Source organism: Gadus morhua, chromosome 14 (assembly GCF_902167405.1).
Source record: "Gadus morhua chromosome 14, gadMor3.0, whole genome shotgun sequence".
Taxonomy (NCBI): Eukaryota; Metazoa; Chordata; class Actinopteri; order Gadiformes; family Gadidae; genus Gadus; species Gadus morhua.
The window spans coordinates 5,673,094-5,694,890 of NC_044061.1; the positions used below are offsets into that span (position 1 = coordinate 5,673,094).

General features: G+C 45.0%; 1 protein-coding gene across 2 annotated transcripts; it reads left to right on the forward strand.

The window, feature by feature from the left end:
- The first annotated feature begins 1,010 nt into the window (after positions 1–1,010).
- Positions 1,011–20,509, forward strand: rbms1a (RNA binding motif, single stranded interacting protein 1a). 2 transcript variants are annotated; one of them, XM_030376723.1, is made up of 14 exons: positions 1,011–1,306; positions 4,785–4,927; positions 6,376–6,434; positions 7,223–7,314; positions 9,407–9,567; positions 10,705–10,784; positions 11,461–11,573; positions 12,822–12,871; positions 14,247–14,337; positions 14,810–14,860; positions 16,546–16,647; positions 16,810–16,878; positions 17,378–17,452; positions 18,226–20,509. In XM_030376723.1, exons 1-13 carry the CDS (start codon positions 1,256–1,258, stop codon positions 17,444–17,446), a joined length of 1,131 nt encoding a protein of 376 aa, XP_030232583.1. In that variant the 5' UTR covers positions 1,011–1,255; the 3' UTR covers positions 17,447–17,452; positions 18,226–20,509. The 2 variants fall into 2 exon arrangements, with proteins under 2 accessions (XP_030232583.1, XP_030232584.1); XM_030376724.1 differs by having other exon boundaries at positions 9,410–9,567.
- The last annotated feature ends 1,288 nt before the right edge of the window (positions 20,510–21,797 follow it).

The following is a 21,797-nucleotide window of genomic DNA, read 5'->3' on the forward strand; positions in this document are numbered from 1 at the left end:
CATTACAAATGGCACTGGTTCTTCGGTCACGTATGGTACACCATTGCATACTGTTTAAGATATGCTCTGTGGTATGCGTTTCCAAAGCTCAGCAAGAGTGGCATACATTTTTTTAATCTGTTCGTTCGCATCATGGTACGACAAATATCCATAATAATGATACTATTATTTACCTTATTACCTGGTAATAAGGCATTGACTCACTTCCAAAAATGGTTTAAAAGTTGTTGCAATGAGATGGTGTCGTTGGTTTATTTATATTACAAATAGACATTGATCCAACTAAACCCCCCTTCAACCAGAAAATCAATATTGCATTAGGAGATACAGGATGTTTCACATGTACACAATTTTAAAAGGAAAAAAAAAATAGTAGGCCTAATAATCCTACAGAACATCCACCGAAATCATAATGGAAACGCGTGTATTGATGTATCGGTCCTATGTAGTTGTCCATCACTTCATCTCATGGAGTCAGGGATTCGGTGACCTCTAGTTCAGAGCTCGTTTCATCGCATCCTGATTCCCTGACATGTTCGTGTGTGCGTGCGCCCGCGTGCGTGCGTGCGTGTGTGTGCATGTGTGTGTGTGTGTGTGTGTGTGTGTGTGTGTGTGTGTGTGTGTGTGTGTGTGTGTGTGTGTGTGAGTGTGTGTGTGTGTGTGTGTGTGTGTGTGTGTGTGTGTGTGTGTGTGTGTGTGTGTGTGTCGGACTGGGGGAGGGGTTCAACAGGGAGGGGGAAAGGGGCGCCAGGAATGCTTGGTATGCGCGGAGCAGAGTAATTGTAAAGCGCTCGGTGTGTAGCAAAATACATTTGACGATAAATACACACCACGACTCTATTATTCGTCTATAACAGTCCCGTGGACTGATTGAACTAGTCATTTTGACATTTTCCAGGTTGAAAAAAACAATAATATGTTCGAAATGATACCGGGACAACAATGTATTTTGCCCGGGCACCCCTTTCGCTGGAGAGATGGTACGGTCTATAGTAGGTGGGGACTCTGGAGCCGTCGGCAGGACGTCGTAGATCAATGAACGGGACCGTAGGTTCGGTCCATCGTTTCAATTCATCTGGAGATATATAGATGTGTCAGTGCCTATGTAGATTAGGGAGGGTCCTCCTTTAAGCTTGATTTGAGGGTATATTTTTAACGATGCGGATGTTTTAGCGGGATGGATTATTAAGGAAAACCGTCCGTGTGTCGTGTGTCTGCTCTAATTAGGAAAAATAAACCACAACTAACCACCAGGATGATCTTTGCAAATACAGGCAACCCGTTGAAGACTACCAATCGAAAGCAGGTAGGCCAAAACATTGAAATACCCGGGCCCTATCTGTGTATATCGCTCTCTTTTGCTCGGAGACTTCCAGGATGGGCTTTTGATGAGCAGTAAAAGCTGAAATAACTTAATCCTTTCATGACATTGGAAAGCCCTTCTCTGCCTCACACGGAGGAGATATTGCAATATAACCTCTAAATAGCAATCCCTCTCGCTCAGACAAAGACTACACAGCACTAAAACTACTCATTTATACCATCTTCATGGTGTGGGAACACACTGGTCGGTGGTAACAGCCATGGATGATCCGACCATATGTGTGGACGAGATGACTTCCCCTTCCCATCTCTTCCCATACCATTCCTGTCATGGATGCCAGAGAGATCAGAGAAAACCACTAATGTCGTCGTTAAGCGATATGTTATTTATTAAATCGTATAGGCCACGTTTAACGGCCTCATGTACCCAATTACATGGACATGGACAGGTTGGACGTTTGGCTTTCAGATTCATAGTCACAGGTTATCAATCTTCATTTTCAATTTGGCAAGGAACCTCCCTCTGTAGCCTACTAATTGTGTTATTTTATTTGTTCTGTGGTGCCCATTGCTTTTATTCAAGGCTGTTACTCGATTATAACAGGTGATATTCGTGTCTGTCATGGGTAAAGATACATAATCCGTTTTACTGGATCCAATAATCTGATATAAGAGCCAGTAAGTGTTTTTTAGGTCATTCAAGTCCTGGTTTAAGACGGCCACATTTAACCATTTTCGTTGCCCGGCAAGACAGCAGTGTGAAATTAAACACAATCAGTCAGTATGCTTTCCTGCATGGGATCTTACAATGACGTTATTCCAGCTTTGACACTGTTTTACTGTTGTTGACGTCATCCAGGAACTAACTAGTGTGTGAGTGTGTGTGTGTGTGTGTGTGTGTGTGTGTGTGTGTGTGTGTGTGTGTGTGTGTGTGTGTGTGTGTGTGTGTGTGTGTGTGTATTGATGTGTGGGGTTGTGTATTGATGTGTGTCTGTGTGTGTATTGATGTTTGTGTGTGTCTCAGTGTGTGTGTGTGTGTGTGTGTGTGTGTAGGTGCGTGTGTGTATTTATGTATGATTGTGTACTAATGTGTGTATCTGTGTGTGTGTATACGTGTGTTTCAGTGTGTTGGTATGGGATTTAGCAAGAAAGTTAGTGGGCTATATTAAGTTTAGTAGTAGTGACCTACTCACACAGTCACCCAAGTGACCCCCATAAATATTTCTGGTTTCTAAGATGGGAGATGCTTCTAATAAAACCGCAAAGCGTTATTGAAGAATGTGCTAGGATTAAGATCTGCATTAATTTAGCCTTGTTGGGCTATTTGTATATGCGTTTTAGTTCCCAACCATTGATGCATGTTAAAAAAATTCGATCAGGATCCTGTTGCAATCCTTTATCCTGCAACTTGATTTGTGGCCAGGCTTCAGTAAATTGTATTTAACCAATGGCGTGAAGATAATGCAAATTATGTTCCATCGAGTCCTGAAATGGTGGGCAGGATGGTCCAACAATGGTACAAAAATGGTACAAGACATAAGCATTACAAGTCTGAATATCCAACGGGAACAGATGAACAGAGCATAGAAAACTATTATCGACAAGCTAAGATTTATTAAAGATGTTTAAGTGCCGATACGATATATATTACGATTCGGTAAATATTGGTATTCTATAAAAATTGCGATACGATATTACTATTTTTTGTGCCAGTTCTTCTTTTAACCTATGGGTACAATGTTGAGGTTTGGGTTCTAGAGGTCTGTAAAAGTCTGCCATTGTTTTACACATGAATGTGACTGAACAGGACATGATGACATAGATAATGGGAATCTATTATAGGAGTATACAGTATAGCGCCCTCTGTAGGAGGGCTCTGGGATACGGGAACTTTTCCTACGATAAAATTATTTGCTAGCCGACGTAAACCCCGCCAGGCTCTTATCCTGTTAGCTTTCTTCCGTTATTTTTTAATTCGTAGCACCCAGCTCCCAGTGATAATTAAAGCAAAAGGAGGTTGATCCATTGTTATTGTCCCCAACAAGGAAGCGTTATGAGTTTCCCCTCATATTTTCTATCCAATACCCCGTTCAACAGTAAAACATGTGTGTACATCGTTTGGGCCACTCGGCAAAGGCCTTTGGGAACGCAAATCAAATGAAAAATGCAAGAACATAGCACCTTCCCTCCTTAACTGGATCAAAATGTTCCAAATTCAGGTGTGAAAGGATCCTAAAATTACATAACGTTTCTGGATTACATTTTCTTTCTTAAAATATATGTTTGAGTCCACCAGATGATACTAGTATTTGGGAAGCAAAAAATCTCAATAAATCAATAGTTTCCCGCCCCTAACTAATACTACATGTATTTGAACAGAATGAGACATGACCCTTCTTTGTTTGCTCAGGGCTTGCGTACTAGACCTGCCTGTATGTATTGAACTAATAGACAATGCACACACCACAATGTGACTCGACCGGCCTGCGCGTTCACCTCACAAAAACCTACGTGATAAGGCCTTCCTGCACGTGCACTTCACACTAACCTATGGGACAAGGCCTCCCTGGTGGATTCTACAACAGTGCTAGTAGTATGGTCTAATACTAGTCTGTTGCTAGGAGCAAGGCTGGGCTAAATGCTTGTCAAAAAAAGCTGTGTTTGTATTTTGCCGATCGGTTGAGTGACTAAGTGGCCCTGTCATGTTGACAATGTGGATGAACAACCTCAATGCCTTCATTTATTGAGATGGCATATTCACATGTTAACTACGCTAGACTACAGTATGCATGATATAAATGTCATTTGTGATTGGCTACTAGGACTTTGTGTGTGTGTGTGTTTCTACATGTTTATACACATGAGCCAATTTCTATTTGGGTCTCTTTATTTAACCGCATGAAATGTGTTATTCTGTATAAAATGACGTAGTATTGTGTTTAATATTGTGTTTAAATTTAAGAAGTTGTGCGTTAATGTGGTCAAATATTGTGTGTCCATTGTGTAATACTGGGTTTTAATGATTGTCTTATGTTGTATGTCATGTGTGTCTAATATTGTGTGCTCATGTGTATGTTATGATGAATGCGGGTGTGTCTAATTTTGTGCGTTCACTTGTGTGGAATGTATGTGCCTATTAAACTCCAATGTGTGTATCTGTAATTCTCCTTACAATAAACGGATGTAGTTTCCTGAATTTCCAGTGAAGTGCCGAACAGCTGAGTCATCATATCCACATGAGTCATCATCCTACCTAACTCTCTTGCCGCTTCCTGAATGTGACAGCGGATACTACACTTAACCAGCGACAGAATAAAAATAGTTTATATATTTATGTTGTCCCGTCCAATACGTTGCCCTTCCATGCTAACATCGAGGAGATCTGTGTTGTTGAGCCCACTGTAGCATTAGCCACCGGAAAAGTGTGTGACCGTTTCCTGTGTGCTTCCTGTTTCCTGTAGTCTTACCCCATGACTCCACCCAGCCCCAGCAGCAGCAGTAACAGCAGCAGTACCGGCTGGGAACAGCTGAGTAAAACCAACCTGTACATCCGGGGGTTGCCCCCGGCAACCACCGACTTGGACCTCATCAAACTCTGCCAGCAGTACGTGTCACACACGCATACAGTATATACACCACGTACAGTTATGGACATACACACACATACACCTACAGTGTGCACACAATGTACATCTACAGTATACATTCAATGTACAGTTATGGACATACACACATGCACCTACAGTGTACACACAATGTACATCTACAGTATACATTCAATGTACAGTCATGGGCGTACGCCCACAGTATATATACAACATACAGGCATGCAAATATACAAACGTACAACTACAGTATATATACAACATAGGAACAACATGAACATACAGGCAAGTGTATATATACAGGCTTGCACACACACGCACACACTCGTAAGTTACACACACACACACACACATATATTTATATATATATATATATATATATATATATACACACCTCACCTGCATAAATATCTGCACACACCCTGTCTCTCACTCTGTAATCTGGATCTCTCTTTATGATGGATCTTTCTGCTGTGGAATGTAAGGGAAGTCTGGAATGAAAACGATCTAATATATATATATCTCCCGCTCTATCTCTCTCTCCCTATCTCCCCTTCTCTCCCCCCCCCCCCCCCCCCCATCGCTCTGTCAGTTAAAACAACACTATAAACATCTGTGTGCGAGAGCTTAATTCATTAAGGTCCTCCATGATAAAAGCGGGGTAGTGTGTGTGTGTGTGTGTGTGTGATTTTAATTAAGGTAGAGAGGCGGTAGCGGAGCCATAGGCGGCTACTAGTTAGCATGCTGAGCAGCCCTGTAATTAGCAGGGGTGAGTGTGTGCGCGTGAGCGTGCGTGCGCGAGCGTGCGCGGTGCTGGGCTGAATTACAGGCGCTTGGGAGAGGACGGCGGCCATGCAAACGGCAGCAGCGGCTGTTATTGGCGCGCCGGCTCGTGTTTTGTTCCCCCTTCCCAGCGGTGTGCGACCGGCACAAAGCAGAAATGAAAGAGCTTTTCATAGCGACCAGGTCTGACTGATGATGTAAGCACTTCTGTGGGCCAGTGCCAATACCAGTTGTTGCAGAAAAGGTGTGTGTGAACCCGTCCCTCTGATAGGAAGCTGGCCGGTTTACACGGAGAAGCGTCAGCTACACCCACGTGCTGGCCTGAACGATGTGTGGTTTACGCTATCATGTCCGCATTCACTTCATCTGAGGATATTGTTAAATGGAAATAGACCGTGCACAGAAAAGGATGTATAAAATAAGGGAACAAAAGAGGGACCACCAGTAGTACAAGTTATTATAAAACGATATGTTGTTACTACAATGGTTGTACTTTGGAAATGTAATTTCCTATTTTTAGGTTCCCTGAACACAATAATAAAAGACCAAAAAAACAAATTATGAATTTAAAACCTTTGGTACTATAGTTCTTTACATAATGGCATGGATAATGGCAGACTTCTATAGACTCGACTGTAGTAATCAAATGTGTGTTTCTTCTCAGGTATGGAAAGATCCAGTCAGCTAAGGCCATCTTAGACAAGACAACCAACAAATGCAAAGGTCAGTGCTCTCTAACTAGCCTACTGTCTCCATCTCTCTTGTTCCTTCATCTCTAGTTAAACAGCGTTGCTAACATAGCTCGGAGTAGCAGATACAGCACGGCTTACAGAATCTATTAGCAGAGACAGCTTGGATAATGTAGCATGTATTAGCAGATGCAGTACGGCTAACTTAGCCTGCGTTAGCAGAGACAGCCTGGCTAATTTAGCATGTATTAGGAAATACACTTCAGCCAAGCTAGAATATATTTGCAGTGATAGCATGGTTAACATAGCATGTATTAGCAGAGACAGAATGGCTTACATGGAATGTAACAGCTGTAACAGCCTGGCTAGATTAGCATGCTTTAGCAAGGACAACATAGCTAACTTATCATGTATTAGCTAGAGACAGCATGGCTATCTTAACATATATTAGCAGAGACATTATGGATAATTTAACATGCATAAGAGGAGTCAGAATAGGTACCCAAGCCTGTATTACTGAGACAGGATAGCGTACTTAGCATGTATTAGCAGAGACAGGATGGCGTACTTAGCATGTATTAACAGAGTCAATGTGGCATGTATGAGCAGAGACAGCTTGGGTTTCTCCGCATGTTATACCAGAGACGTGGTGGCCTACTATTTGCAGAGACATTGCTGCCAATTAAGCATTAATAGGAAGAGACAGTGTGGCTAGCTTAGCATGCATTAGCAGATATGCAGTGTGGCTAACTTAGCATGTTAGCCGAGACGGCTAACTCAAAGCAGGGTTTTTAAGTGAGCACTGCTCTGTTACACTCCCAGGATACGGCTTCATAGACTTTGATAGCCCCGCGGCGGCGCTCAAGGCCGTGCACGCTCTCAAAACCAGCGGGATCCAAGCCCAGATGGCCAAGGTGAGATTGCATGCGTATGCTACCGCTAATGCTAGCTAGTTCTAACGCTAGCTAGTTCTGTGTGTGCGTTTGTCGGTGTAGCTGTGTGCCTTTTGTATGTATGTGTGTGTGTGTGTGTGTGTGTGTATGTCTGTGTGTTTGAGGTACGCTTGCATACAGGTAGTGCCCCGTATATTGTACGCAAGCATGTTTGCTTTGTGTGTGTTTTATTTGTGTGCTGCTGAGTTTGTATGGCACGCAGAGTTAAACACTAAAACACACACACGCCAGCGAGAGCATACACACACAGGCTCAGCTGACAGGCTCCTCTCCTCTGACCCCATTTCCATTCACCGCCCAAACCAGATGTCGCATCCCTTTCTGCCAACTAATCTGCCAGTCGACATTACACATTGATGGGACACCAGCTCCCCCCAGCTCCAGCCCCTCTCCCAACCCCTCCCCCATCATACCACACAGCCCTTTATGCTAGCACAGTCCCCTAGATTAGTACAGATTAGTTATGAAGGTAGCAACCCCGACGTTAGAGGCACCGGCGATGCTGCCCGATATTATAAACTGGATCTCCAGTATTGCTTTTGTTCATATTTCCTCAGGATATCTAATATTCGCTTTTTGTACGTTTCGATTTAAAGGAAAATCCTGATGTGACATTTGATGGTTGTAAAAGGTTTTTACTTTCCCTCCCCAATAAATGGGGAATGATCGAACAGTAGCATTGGTATTATCCATGCAAACTGATATTACAGTTGTTGTTTTTTTACATTAAGAGCTGTTCACACACACGTATGTATCCTTTTAGCTTTTTAAACGAACTCTTATGTTCATTTAAGGCTCAAAGGCATGATTATAATATTTAAGATCCCGATATCAACATCATACTTTCCCCCAAAATGTAATATTATCATCCATGCTTACTGATATATCATCAAAAGTAAATCCAGGCATATGATAAGACACACTCAAGAGTCAACTAAACGAAGGCAAACCAAAATGGCGCCGAGGGCGGGCGGCGGTGGCGTGTGTTATTGATCGAGGGAGCGGCGAGGTGCGTCTACATCCAGCCTGTTATTTCACCCAGGGCGCCGTGTCGAGGAGCTCTCCTGGTCACCCCGTGCTCCCCTGGTCCCCTCCCTGGTGTGCGTTCCTATGCCGTGCTATGAAATCACCGATGTAGACCGGTCTCCTCTTGAGGGAGGGAGGGAGGGAGGGGTGTGGGGGGGGGGACATTGTCGGCGGCTGCCATTGGCCCAGAGCTGGGTAGAAACACAGTTTGTGTTCCACGGTCGCTAGGTTACATCCCCGTCCTGCGGCTCATGCAGGAGGCCTTAGAGGAGCCAAGGCGCCGCGTGTGGGGGATGAGGGAAAGTGTGTTTGTGTGTGTGTACATGCGTGCGACGGTGTGTGCTGGTTATATGGCTGTGTGTTTGTCTTCATACGGCTGTGTGTGTACGTGTGCATGCGTATGCGCGTGTTTCTGTGTGTGTGTGTGTGTGTGTATATGCGTGTCTTTTTGTGTGTGTGTGTGTGTGTGTGTGTGTGTGTGTGTGTGTGTGTGTGTGTGTGTGTGTGTGTATATGCGTGTCTTTTTGTGTGTGTGTGTACGTGTGTGTGTGTGTGTGTGTGTGTGTGTGTGTGTGTGTGTGTGTGTGTGCGTGTGTGTGTGTGGGTGTGGGTATATGCGTGTATATGCGTGTCTTTTTTTTGTGTGCGTGTGTGTGTGTGTTTGCCTCCCACTCTTATACAAATATGAAACCATCTGAGGTTTTGGGAGAAGCGGACAGCCTGCTGTGCCCCTGGAAGTCTATAAGGATGTTTAATCAACACACTGACCTTCATTCAACTGTGTCAGTGGCATCGTATTACTCACGGTCACGCAGGATTCACACTGGATCACTCCACTGTGCAACAACACTGTGGGATAGGACACCAACACTAGCCGTTTACATAACCTTCAGTTAAATATAACATTCTCCGTACTTACACTCCAATACCAATAGGACTGTGGGCAATGAAACATAATGTTGAATAATAACTTAACCTTCCCCCCCCCCACCCCCCACCCCCCCTCCACCCTCCTTCTCCCCCTAAGCAGCAACAGGAGCAGGACCCCACCAACCTGTACATCTCCAACCTGCCCCTGTCCGTGGACGAGCAGGAGCTGGAGGCTCTGCTGCAGCCCCTGGGCCAGGTGGTGTCCACGCGCGTCCTCCGCGACTACAGCGGCAACAGCCGGGGCGTCGGCTTCGCCAGGTCAGCAGCGGCGCCGCGGCGCGACCCACTCAGAGTTAACGGCTGCTAGCCTGGCGCAGAGTAGCCTAGCATCACTGAGCACTGTGTAGCAGGCGGAGTATGCTAGCATACAGCGTAGCTAGCATAAAGATTGCACTAGCATACAGAGTGGCTTAGCATTACTGGCCCCTGTATAGCGTGTAGAGTATCCTAGCATACAGGATAGCCTAGCATAGAGGGTAGCCTAGCATTAGGGACCACAGTATAACGTGTAGAGTATCCTAGCATACAGATTGCACTAGCATACAGAATAGCCTAGCATACAGAGTAGCCTAGCATTACTGGCCCCTGTATAGCGTGTAGAGTATCCTAGCATACAGGATAGCCTAGCATAGAGGGTAGCCTAGCATTAGGGACCACAGTATAACGTGTAGAGTATCCTAGCATACAGATTGCACTAGCATACAGAGTAGCCTAGCATACAGAGTAGCCTAGCATTACTGGCCCCTGTATAGCGTGTAGAGTACCCTAGCATACAGGTTAGCCCAGCATAGAGGGTAGCCTAGCATTATACTGACAGTATGGCGTGCAGAGTATCCTAGCATACAGACGAGCCTAGCATTGCGGACCCCAGTATAACGTGCAGAGTATCCTAGTATAAAGAGTAGCCCAGCATAGAGGGTAGCCTAGCATTACTCACCACAGTATAACTTGTACAGTATCCTAGCATACAGGTTAGCCTAGCATTACTCAACACATTATTGCGTACAGAGTATCCTAGCGTACAGAGTAGCCCGGTGTGACTGAACACAGATCCCCCGGTGTCTGCAGTCTTCCTGTAAGCATCCTTTAGCCTGACGACTAAACCTCACCAGCTCCTTCATGACCTGCATCTGACCTCCCACTCTTAAGACAACAGCCGTGAGGATTAAAAAGACATATGTATTCCCATCACGATTGCTATCCATTCAATCATAACCTTCCATCGCTTGAGAATCATAATACTTTCCCGGATTATGAGGCATTAAGTCAGGATCATTTTTAGCTTCGCTGGCCTAGCATGACGCCTGGAGCCAACATGAATACAGAAAACAGGGTCCAACCTCTCCCCCCCCCCCCCCCCCTCTCTCTCCCCCCCTCTCTCCCCCTCTTGAGCAGGATGGACACCACCGAGCAGTGTAACGCTGTCATCGCCCACTTCAACGGCAAGTTCATCAAGACCGCTGCAGGGAGCCTGGGTGAGCATGAGTTCAGCCGCAGTGGGGGGAGGGAAAGAGCCTGGAGTGCGTGTCGCCCTTGGGTGGGTGTCACCCCAGGGTGGGTGTCACCCTGGGAGTCACTGTGGCCCGGTTTACACGAGAGGAATGAAACGATTCTACAATCGTTTTTTTGAATTTCGACCTAAGTACAGAAACACATAAGGCACAATGTCTCACCGAGGGCTCAGCCTGCTAATATGAGCCGTGGCTTAGAGACAGCCAGTGGCTGGCAAGGGGGTCGTTATGAAGTAGGCACAGCACGGCGGTGCTTCGGATGCATCAGCACTTGATGACGTCGGTCGGTTACGCATTGAGCTGAGCATGCGACTCGTGATGCGCTTCCGTCAAAGATTGGGTCTTGCCGTCGACCGATTACGGTCGAGTGATGCTGGATGGACTGTAGTAGTGACAGTGGTCCACCATGACTAGATCTTGGACTCCTACTAACCAGAAGGGAAATCTGGTTGGATGGAGGAAGCATCTCTCTGTGCATCTCAATCTCACGGCCATTTTGTAATTTGTAGATGACGAGAAATTGAAGACACTGTTTTAAACAAGGTCCCTGGTACCTTGTGTGTGTGTGTGTGTGTCTGTGTGTGTCTGTGTCTGTGTGTGTGTGTGCGTTTTTATAATGATGTCTCCCCTGTCCCCCCAGCGCCCTCCGAGCCCCTGCTGTGTAAGTTCGCTGACGGCCAGAGGAAGAAGCACTCCCACAGCCCCTTCGTCCCCAACGGACGCACCTGGACCCGAGACGGGGACCACAGACTGGTGAGGACCCCGCGCTCTGGAACCGGCTCCTAGAACCGCACGTCTAGAACCTGACCTCTACTAGAACCGCACGTCTAGAACCTGACCGCTACTAGAACCTCTAGCTCTGGATCCACGCACCTAGAACCGCACGTCTAGAACCTGATCGCTACTAGAACCCAACGCTCTGGAACCGGCTCCTAGAACCGCACGTCTAGAACCTGACCTCTACTAGAACCTCACGTCTAGAACCTGACCGCTACTAGAACCCAACGCTCTGGAACCGGCTCCTAGAACCGCACGTCTAGAACCTGACCTCTACTAGAACCTCATGTCTAGAACCTGACTGCTACTAGAACCCCCTAGCTCTTGAACCGGCTCCTAGAACCGCACGTCTAGAACCTGACCACTACTAGAACCCAACGCTCTGGAACCGGCTCCTAGAACCTCACGTCTAGAACCTGACCACTACTAGAACCTCTAGCTCTGGATCCACGCACCTAGAACCGCACGTCTAGAACCTGACCTCTACTAGGACCCCCTAGCTCTGGGACCGGCTCCTAGAACCACACGTCTAGAACCTGACCGCTGCTAGAACCCAACGCTCTGGAACCGGCTCCTAGAACCGCACGTCTAGAACCTGATCGCTACTAGAACCTCAAGCTCTAGAACCGGCTCCTAGAACCGCACGTCTAGAACCTGACCACTACTAGAACCTCATGTCTAGAACCTGACCGCTACTAGAACCCCCTAGCTCTTGAACCGGCTCCTAGAACCGCACGTCTAGAACCTGACCACTACTAGAACCTCACGTCTAGAATCTGACCGCTACTAGAACCTCTAGCTCTGGATCCACGCACCTAGAACCGCACGTCTAGAACCTGACCTCTACTAGGACCCCCGCACTGGAACCACACTACCAGAAGTAGTAGTAGGTGTCATGGGTCATGTTAAGTGCGGTCTCATCCGTGTGGTAGATCAGACCCACCACGCTTTCATCTTGAAAGGATTTTGGACGGACTGCACCCGCGGAATGCTCTCTTACTAGGCCAGCCTGATCAGCTCAGGGATATGTTGGGATGTTCATTTTAACCCAGCCAACCACACTTTTGATCACTTGAAGCACTAAGCTGTACGCTAGAATGTGCCATAAATCAATACAATCTACATAAAAAAATTAAAGAGGGGAGAACAATTTTCGGGAGAAACAATGCCAGTGATTAGAGTACTATTTTTGAATCATTAAATTCTGTTTTGTTGTCTCCTCAGGGTGCCATGACGCTGACCTACGACCCCTCTTCTTTAGCGATGCAGAACGGGTAGGTTATGGTTTAACTGTGTGCTGTTGTCTAGTTGTTGTTTAAAGGCCCTGGCCCTAGGCACACAGTGTCCTCAGCCTACCTGTTAGCAAGATGTAGTCACACCACAACAGATTCAAATAAAACAAAACCTGAAGACATTTCTGACCTCAGGTGAACTGAATATTTACTTCAGCCTCCACCGAAGACTAGACTGCAAATGAGTTCCTGTCGGTCGGTCTGTACTTTGGAAAGCTTGAGTCCTTGTCGCATAATTTGTCGCATAATAATAATGAGTAAGCAAATGTCTCGGGCTCTTATTTTGAAAGTCAGTTTTCAAGGTGTCCTCAACGAACATATGGCTGAAGGTTTAGCACATATTGTTTCAAATACTAGCGTTCTAACACATCTAACACATCCACTATAGAAGTGGACTAAGCGCAGCTGTATATAACATGCTATAACCTCCCTGCTATCATACCAGTCCGTTAGCATGTTAGCTCGCTGACAGCCCTCGATTCAACCACAGGTTTATCAGGGAATTCTGCCTCCAGTTGTATTTGTAAGCTTATTTGTGTTGATTTTAAATAACCTGCTTACTTGGCTGAAATGCTACAAAGAGAAATAGCATTTTACCCCAGTTTTCTCTCTCAGTTGTGGTATTTTCTAAATAAGGACACACTTGGCACTTTTATAGATCAGATGGTATAACATCTTAAGAGTATTGATCGGTTTTCTGGTAATAAAGGCATTTATCGTGATAACGGATGTAGTTGTGAGTCCATTAGCCAGTATAGGACCTTAATAAATGACATAGAACCTGTATTTCCTCAGATTACTAGAAGTTGGCCCTTTGGGAATTAACTGTGACAAAGGAGTATGTCAAACTTGCCTTGACTTGACTTGGTGTTTATTCAGCGCTACTACAGCGAGCCTGCTCCTTTATGACACCTGGTGGAGGGAAGTGACACCTGCAGCCTCGAAAGACGAGGGGCAGAAGGCCTGTAATGACAGAGCAGAAGTTGCACATCGGCCCTTTCACAACAACGACTTGAATCATCAAAAACATCCTCTTTCTTTTTATAACATGGTCGATTTTTTTAATCTTTCATAAATATATATTTATGAAAGACTTGAGAATAACTTGTAACATAATTGCTGAGGAAGGCGGTCTCCAACTGCATGGAGCTCTACTATTCACTGCTACAAAGTCATTTGGCTGAGGCTTTCATCAGAAGTGACGTGAATGAATACTAGAATAATGCGATGAACGAAGGACGTCTACTGTACGATGAAGAGTGGAGAGACTCTTCGACCTCCGAACTCTCAGACGTCTGGAAATCAAACCCTCTCACCGCTACGCTAACAAGCTAACCGCTATCTTATGCGTTCCTAGGTTCTATCCCTCTCCGTACCAGCTGACCAATCGGATGATGGCAGCCCAGCCCGCTATGTCACACTACATGGCCCCCCTCTCAGCCTATCAGGTAGCAGAGCCGTCGGACACCCGGGGTCACATGACCAATATGATCCTCTCACACTCGGTATACGGTGTACGCTCTGTCTCTCTCCCTTAATCTTTCTCCTCCTTTTCTACAGCCTTTCTGTATCCCTCTATAACTCTTCTATCTCTACAACTTCTCTCTATCGTTCTCTATCTGTCCCTTTATTTATCTCAGTATCTCCCTGGTTCTCTATCTCTATATCGCTTTCTCTCTATTTCTATTCTCACTGTATCTACCTTTCTCTGTATATATCTCTATCTTTAGGCCTCCATCTGTCTCTGTATCTCTGTGTCTCTATCGCTCTCTGTATCTCTATTACTATATCTCGCTGTAACTATCTTTCTCTGTATCTATCTCTCGCTGTATCTCTATCTGTGTATTTTCTGTATCAATCTATCTATCTCTGTAACTTTGTCTCTGTATCTCACTGTACGTCTCTCTCACTCTCTCTCAGGTGCAGAATCACTCGTGGACTGCCCATCCGTCCTACATCATTCAGCACCCGGTAAGGAGACGACAGACATGACCTCTGACCTCCGGACTGAGACACCACTATTTACTTTGAGCTACTAAACACTTTTCTGTCCAACACCTCCAAGCCCTCATACCACACACTGCACACCTCAATATCTAATATATCCTTTATCTCTCTCTCTCTCTCCCACATGAAACATGTCTCTTCCGTTCTTTCTTCCTCGCTCTCTATTACACCATAAATCGCTGTCCCTCTTTCATTATTTATTTCTAACTATCTCTTTGCCTCTCTCCGTCTCTCTTTCACACACACACACACAGACACACTAAACAGCGGTCTCAATTTCCTTCTTTCTCTTTTAATCTCTCTGTCACACAAACACAAACATACAAGGCGTCTCTCTGTCTCTTTCCTACTTCCTCTCTCTCTCTCTCTCTCTCTCTCGCACACGCACAAACACACACACACACACACACCCGACACACACACACACACACACACACACACACACACACACACACACACACACACACACACACACTATATCTCTTCTTGTCTCACACACATCCCCTCTTGTTGGCAGCAGGAAGTGCCTGGGTCAGAGAGACAGTCTTATGACTGGTTAAGTGATGGAATATTCCAAGTATCTGTACTCGTTCTTCCTGTAAACGAGAATGGTACAGTCCAGATTCGTATCTAATGGGAGAAGAACCAAACTCTCCTCAAAGCAAACAGCTGATGTAGAAGAAAGTATTTTACTCTACGTATTATTTTGTTCTAATCATGTCTAATATATATATAATATATATATATATATATATAATTTATATATGTAGGCCTATATACAAATATATTTTTCTATACATATACATATATAATTGTTTAAAAGAAAATCTGGAGATGAACACATTCATTAATATATTAATATTAACAGAATATATATATATTTTCATTATATTATTAATATATTAATATTTATTACACATGGTCTGTACTTAACAATGCGTTGGTAGGTCTAAGGTGTGTTTATATCATCAATTATTGCTATTATCGATACGTTCCTAAAGTTCCTCGTGTTCAAAGGAAGGTTATGTGATTCCCTACGGAGCCCTGGGCCTGGACAAAGGGGCTGGACAGGTTTTAAACTTGTTTTATACCAAGAGAGACAAAACGTGCGCCGTCTATAACTCCCAAAAAACAGAAACAGAGCCAGAACCGTTGACAATCAAAAGGGGGAAAACCTTGAGAAATCCCCCTGGGCTGTCATATGGTGTCGGTACCACAAATGATGACATTGAGGCGATAAACAGACAATAAAAGGATGTTAGCATTTCAATCACTACCAGTAGTTCTCTCTCGACATGAGCATACGGGCAGAGGGAGAGGTCTGACGGCCCTCCCTCGCCCCCAGTTACTATTGGACAGGTGCCCATCGCCCACCACTAAATAGTGACATATTGGATTAAATCGAAACGTCAACTCAACCTCATCTCTATTGGTTTTGATTGACATTTGTAAAATAAATTATAATAATCAATTGAAATCCGGCTCAAATTGTATGTTCCAGCCCAAGGATAAATGTCCAGTCTAATGGATCAAAAGTAGCCCAATTGGGTGGTAAACCGCCCAATCTGGCAACACTGTTTGGTTTGGGTTTTAATGTGGAAAGCACTTACCGTGAAAACCCTAACCAGCCGCTATGTTCTCTACCGCAGGCTGCCGTGATGTCGCCCCCTGTGGACCCTTCCGTGCCACTGCACCCCTCAACGCTGCTCGCACAGCAGATGGGCCACTTGTCATTGGGCAACAGTGGAACGGTGAGAGGATTCTGGGATGTGGAGTTTATACCCTTTGCAGTGATGTATTTGGAAGCTTTTCCACATGCTGAAATCAGGAAAAATCCAGGACATATAGATTCACAGTAGAGTTCAAAACTTTAGAATTTGTAATATTTTGTGTTCGTTGTGATTGTTTTGCAGTATGTTCCTGCTAATGCTGGTGTCCCTGGAGCCTACATGCCCCAGTACGCAGCCATGCAGCCTGTACCCGTGAGTCTGACTCAATATCCCATCATGCACTGGGCTTTCCCCCATATCCAAGCATTCATAATTCCAGCCAGTAAACTCACAGACCTACCAACCTAAAAAATAGGATAAGAATATAAAATATATAACCAAATAAATATGTACATCTAACACTTTCTGATGATATTGATGATGATGTAATTTTGAGTCCTTTTATTAGGATAAATGAATGTGTTTTAAATTAAAGTAAAACCCTTTACAATTGTAACCAGATATATAGACCTTAATTGCGTTGCTATTTTATTTTACACATGAAAATCAGTTTGCACCTTTAGTAATGAATAGTCCTACAGTTGGACGCCACGGGAACGAACAGTCCGTCATTCAGTCACCATGACGACAAACGATACGACATGATGTCAGTTGCCGCGGCGAATTGATGAACAGTCTTAAGACCCAGTTGCCGTGGCGATGAACCGCCATCATTAACGTTTGTTTGTCTGTCTGTTTGTTTTCCAATCAGGACAACGGCTCACAGCAGCCAGTGAGCTCCTCCAATAACTCCTCCCCCTACAGTCAACACAGCAAGTAACCCCAGGTACGCACCCCGCGTCACATGACCAGCGCTCGCCGTCCAACAAAGGTGCCGTGTTCCAATATCCATGCTATCCGTACTCACTAGCCTAAGTTTCAGTACGTAGGGCGTTCCGATTCAGATCGGGCGAAAATAGGTGTACTGAAAGCACCCGGATGGTGTACTCAAAACGGTCAAAGTGTGCGGCGATGTACACTTTTCGTACTCAACGGCAGCCATCTTAGCTACGTAGCGGAAGAGGGCAGGGCCAGGCTGAGCCAACGTCGGCGCATTTTCCATTAGCCTACATTAATAGAGTCATTTTGTAGTTTTTATAGCTTTTATAGCTTTTTATAGCTGCTAGGCGTAAAGAGTTCACCGTTCAAAGCGGGATGTTTATGCGGGGGAGGAGCCGCGGCGGCAGTCGTGATCGTAAATTCCGGTCGGTGCACCACGGAGTATTCGATTTGGAACAACACTGACATCTGAAAATTAGCGCACTTAGTGAGTGCGGGTAGTGTACTTCGTTTAAGTGTACTGATGGAAGAATGGATATTGGTATACGGCACAGGACGTTTGATTGGACGATTGGACGTCACAATGAGTGGAGCGGAGTACGAGGATGAGGGTGGGAATGATGGGGGGGGGGGGGGGGGGACGATGGGGTTGATGGTAATGGTGGTGGTGGTGGTGGTGGTGGTGGTGGTGGTGGTGGTGTTGATTATGAGGGTGGTGGTGCGTTAGATAACTCAGTGGTTCTTTAATTCCTCTGACTGTGTGTGTTTGTGTGTTTTCAGTGTCAGACGACGCCCTGAGATACAATGGGTGGATGCCTGCCGGCTGCTGATTGGTTGACAGCTCCGCCAGGCTCCTTCCCACCCCCCCCCCCCCCTTCTGACTTTGAGTGACACAGGAAGTGTCCAATCAGAACTCTCTTTCAGAACGGAGACCCCCAACATCCTAAACAGACTCAACAAGATGACAGCCGAGAGTTAAAAGCAAAGGTTTATTTTGATAAGAGACCACATGTACATTTTATTTCCTTCCCAAACGTATTCAATAGGACTTCCTCGTGTGTGATGTGATCTTTCAAAAAAATGCATGAAAATATTTTCTTTTTTTTTATGTGAAGGACATTTTTTTTAAATGATTTTTAGTGAGTTTTATTTGTGAGGTATTGAACACTCTGCTTGCACTCAAGTTTTAAGTTTTATAATTTGCTTAACTACGTTTTCTTTTCTTTATTTGTTTCAGTTGTCATGAAGTAGCTTTGCATAGTCAAAATATTTTCCAACGACACGAACAGCTAATGCAGATAACCATTTTTATTAGGAAATCTAGGATTTAAAAAATTGGAAAAGGTGCCTTCTTCATGTCACATTAAATCCCATAATACAAACTCTCTTTCCAATGCTAGCTTACAACTAGCTTATGCTAGAATCATACTCAAATCCATCCGTCACATCGTGTGTTTACGGAAATGTCCAAAACCCCACCCCGATCTCCTGGTATTAATAACCACTGCGAGAGTACAAAAGCAATACATCCAAGAACCCCAACGCGAAAGGCATAAAAACACACAAGGAAACGCCAGAGGAAGAAAAAAAATGATTCTCTGCATCTTTTCTTCTAACTTTTATTAGTTTTTATCTTGTCAAGCGACAACCGACGTTACAAAAAATAATTTGAGCGGAATCTTTTTTCCAGAACGGGCCGGTTCGGGAGAGGTTTGTCAGTTAGCTAGCTAGTTAGTTTGTGTGTTGTTTTCTCTCTTGAGGTCAGTGTGACCAGAGATCTACCTCAAGGTTCCTTAGGTCTGGCCGGTGCATCGCGTGGGCTTGCAGGTACAGCCCCCCTCCCCCCCTCCTCCCCCCCCCTCCCCCCTCCTCCACCAGACTGGACCTAAGCAGACCCTACGCCTCGCTCGGGAGCGGGCCGATTCCAACTTTTACTTCTCCCACATGGAATATATACACTCTGTTGTTGTTGATGTTGTCGTTGATGTCGTGCTTGTTGTGCTTGTTGTTCTCAGAGAAACATTGCGTGTGTGTGTTGCTGCATTTTTATTTGTTGACTCCCCCACTCCCCCCCCCCCCACCATCGACCCCCCCCACCACCACGACCCTTCACCCCCACACGACCCCTCACTCCTCACCCACGCCCCACCCCTAACCATACTTTTTAAACTTTTCAGTTGGTTTTATGTTCACTTTTGTTTTGTTTTTTTAACATGCTGTGTGTTGTTTCCTTTTGAAAAACCCGTTATAGACGAGACGAATCCCGTGCCCAATCCCTCCCCTCCCCTCCCCGGCCCCCCCCCCCCCCCCCCCCTCTTGAAATGCTTCCTTTATTAAAACGCTTGGAAAACGAAAAAGAAACGCAAAAAGAATGACAAAAAAAAATCAATCACGCCGATGGTTTTGCTTTAACACCACGTTGCTGTAACTTACCTCTTCCTCCTCCTCTTTATTGGTCTAAAGGATTTAACGCTAATCACAGCTCTGTGACACTGCTAGGGTCATGAGTACACCACAACGTTCACCTTCTCTGGTCATTCACCCTCTTTTATCGACTCTAAAGGAAAAAACAACAACAATTTTATACTCGGAAACGGAAAACACAAAATTCTGTTCTCTCACAAATATTAGCGTTAATACTCACCGTCGATTTATGGGTTTAAAAAAAAAAGAAAAGTGGAATTGTTTATGAAAGTGTTTCAAAAGAAAGTGATCTTTAATCTAAATTTAGCAATAAATGGTAATTAATTTGACGGTCTCCTTTGGTGTGTATTGAGGACTGTCGCCGTGGCAACAGCAATGACAGCATGTCTTAAAGAAGGTCAGAGGTGACTAGACTAGATTTGTAAATTATATAAAAATGATGGCCAAAAGAGAAAAAAAAGTGTGACTTTTTTGTTGATATATTTTGTTTTGTCTTACATGTCTGTTGGATGTAAGAAATCTTCAAGACAAGGAAAATAAATCGTGTTTAAGTTCTGTTTTAGATGTCACTTTCACCTGGCTCCATCAAAACTTCCTGCTCTTTCCTTTGAAAACATTTTAAATAAAAACACTCAAAGAATCTGCGTGTCCTTGCCGTCTACACCCAGTGTACACGTGTGTGTGTGTGTGTGTGTGTGTGTGTGTATGTGCGTGTGTGTGTGTGTGTGTGTGTGTGTGTGTGTGTGTGTGTGTTTGTGTGTGTGTGTGTCAGAGAGAGAGAGTGCTTGTGTGAGAGTGTGTTTGTGTGTCTACTCTACACAGTATGTTGGGATTTATGGACATGTTTACTCCAGGAATCCTTTAGCTTTTATCCTCAGCATAATTAGTTTCCTTGTTCGGTCCCGATGAACAGGTAGCGGTCAACCAGCTCTATGGATGGCTACAGGTGATGAATATAAATGCATAGAGTGTCAGTATAGATACAAGTCTGTGTAGAGCAGACCTGTAGAAACATCAATAAAATCGATGCATATGCTCTATACATGTGTGTTTAGCATTTATATAGAGCTAAATGAAACATGCTACACGTGTATTCAAACAACAGTGCATTGCAGAGTGTGCTGCGATCCATACGTGTCCTGTCACCATTGTAAATGACTAAATTACCGGTTAAAGTTGTGTCTGATAACATTAAGCTCTGATGCGTCGGGTAATTGAAACACCAGCTGCGTGTGGTGTTGGGTGTAGCAGAACTCCGTGTGCAGCTATTTCCAGCGTGTGTTTGACGCGCTGCTACCCTGGGCGGATTTTTCCACCTAAAGCCCCCCGGATTTAGGGCAGCTGATGCCAGAGACACTCGGGCACCATGGGGCCCTTACCCCCCCCCCCCCCCTCCCCCCCCCACACCCAGCTTGATTAAAGCCCCCAACCCTACCCCATCTACCTGACCCTACCCTGTCTACCTTAACCTATCTCACCTTTTCATAGTCTACCCTACCCCATCTACCTGACCCTACCTTAGCCTAACCTACCCCATCTACCTGACGCGACCCTTCACTACCTTGTCCTACCTTATCTTACCTTAAACTATCCTAAGCTGCATACCCTGCACTTCCCTAAATCGACCCAACCCTAAACCTCCGACCCCATCCTCCACCTCCAGGAGCTTAGACATAAACACGCATCGACACACACATACATACACACACACACACACACACACACACACACACACACACACACACACACACACACACACACACACTCACACACACTCACAGACACCAATCAGATAGATACTATAGACCTCTCTCCCTCTATCTCGCTCTCTCTCTCTTTGAACAAAATGAACCTGGGGTCATGTGATCTGCCTCAGATCTCTCTCCCTCTCTCTCTCTCTCTCTCTCTCTCTCCCCCTGTCTCTGCTG

What these genes read in the sequence shown, in the direction of transcription:
- rbms1a (XM_030376723.1), top strand. Translation starts at nt 1,256, where the DNA reads ATGATCTTTGCAAATACAGGCAACCCGTTGAAGACTACCAATCGAAAG. An exon ending in GACCGCTGCAGGGAGCCTGG is followed by an intron (nt 10,785 to 11,460) that starts GTGAGCATGAGT and finishes CTGTCCCCCCAG; the next exon opens with CGCCCTCCGAGCCCCTGCTG. An exon ending in CATTGGGCAACAGTGGAACG is followed by an intron (nt 16,648 to 16,809) that starts GTGAGAGGATTC and finishes ATTGTTTTGCAG; the next exon opens with TATGTTCCTGCTAATGCTGG.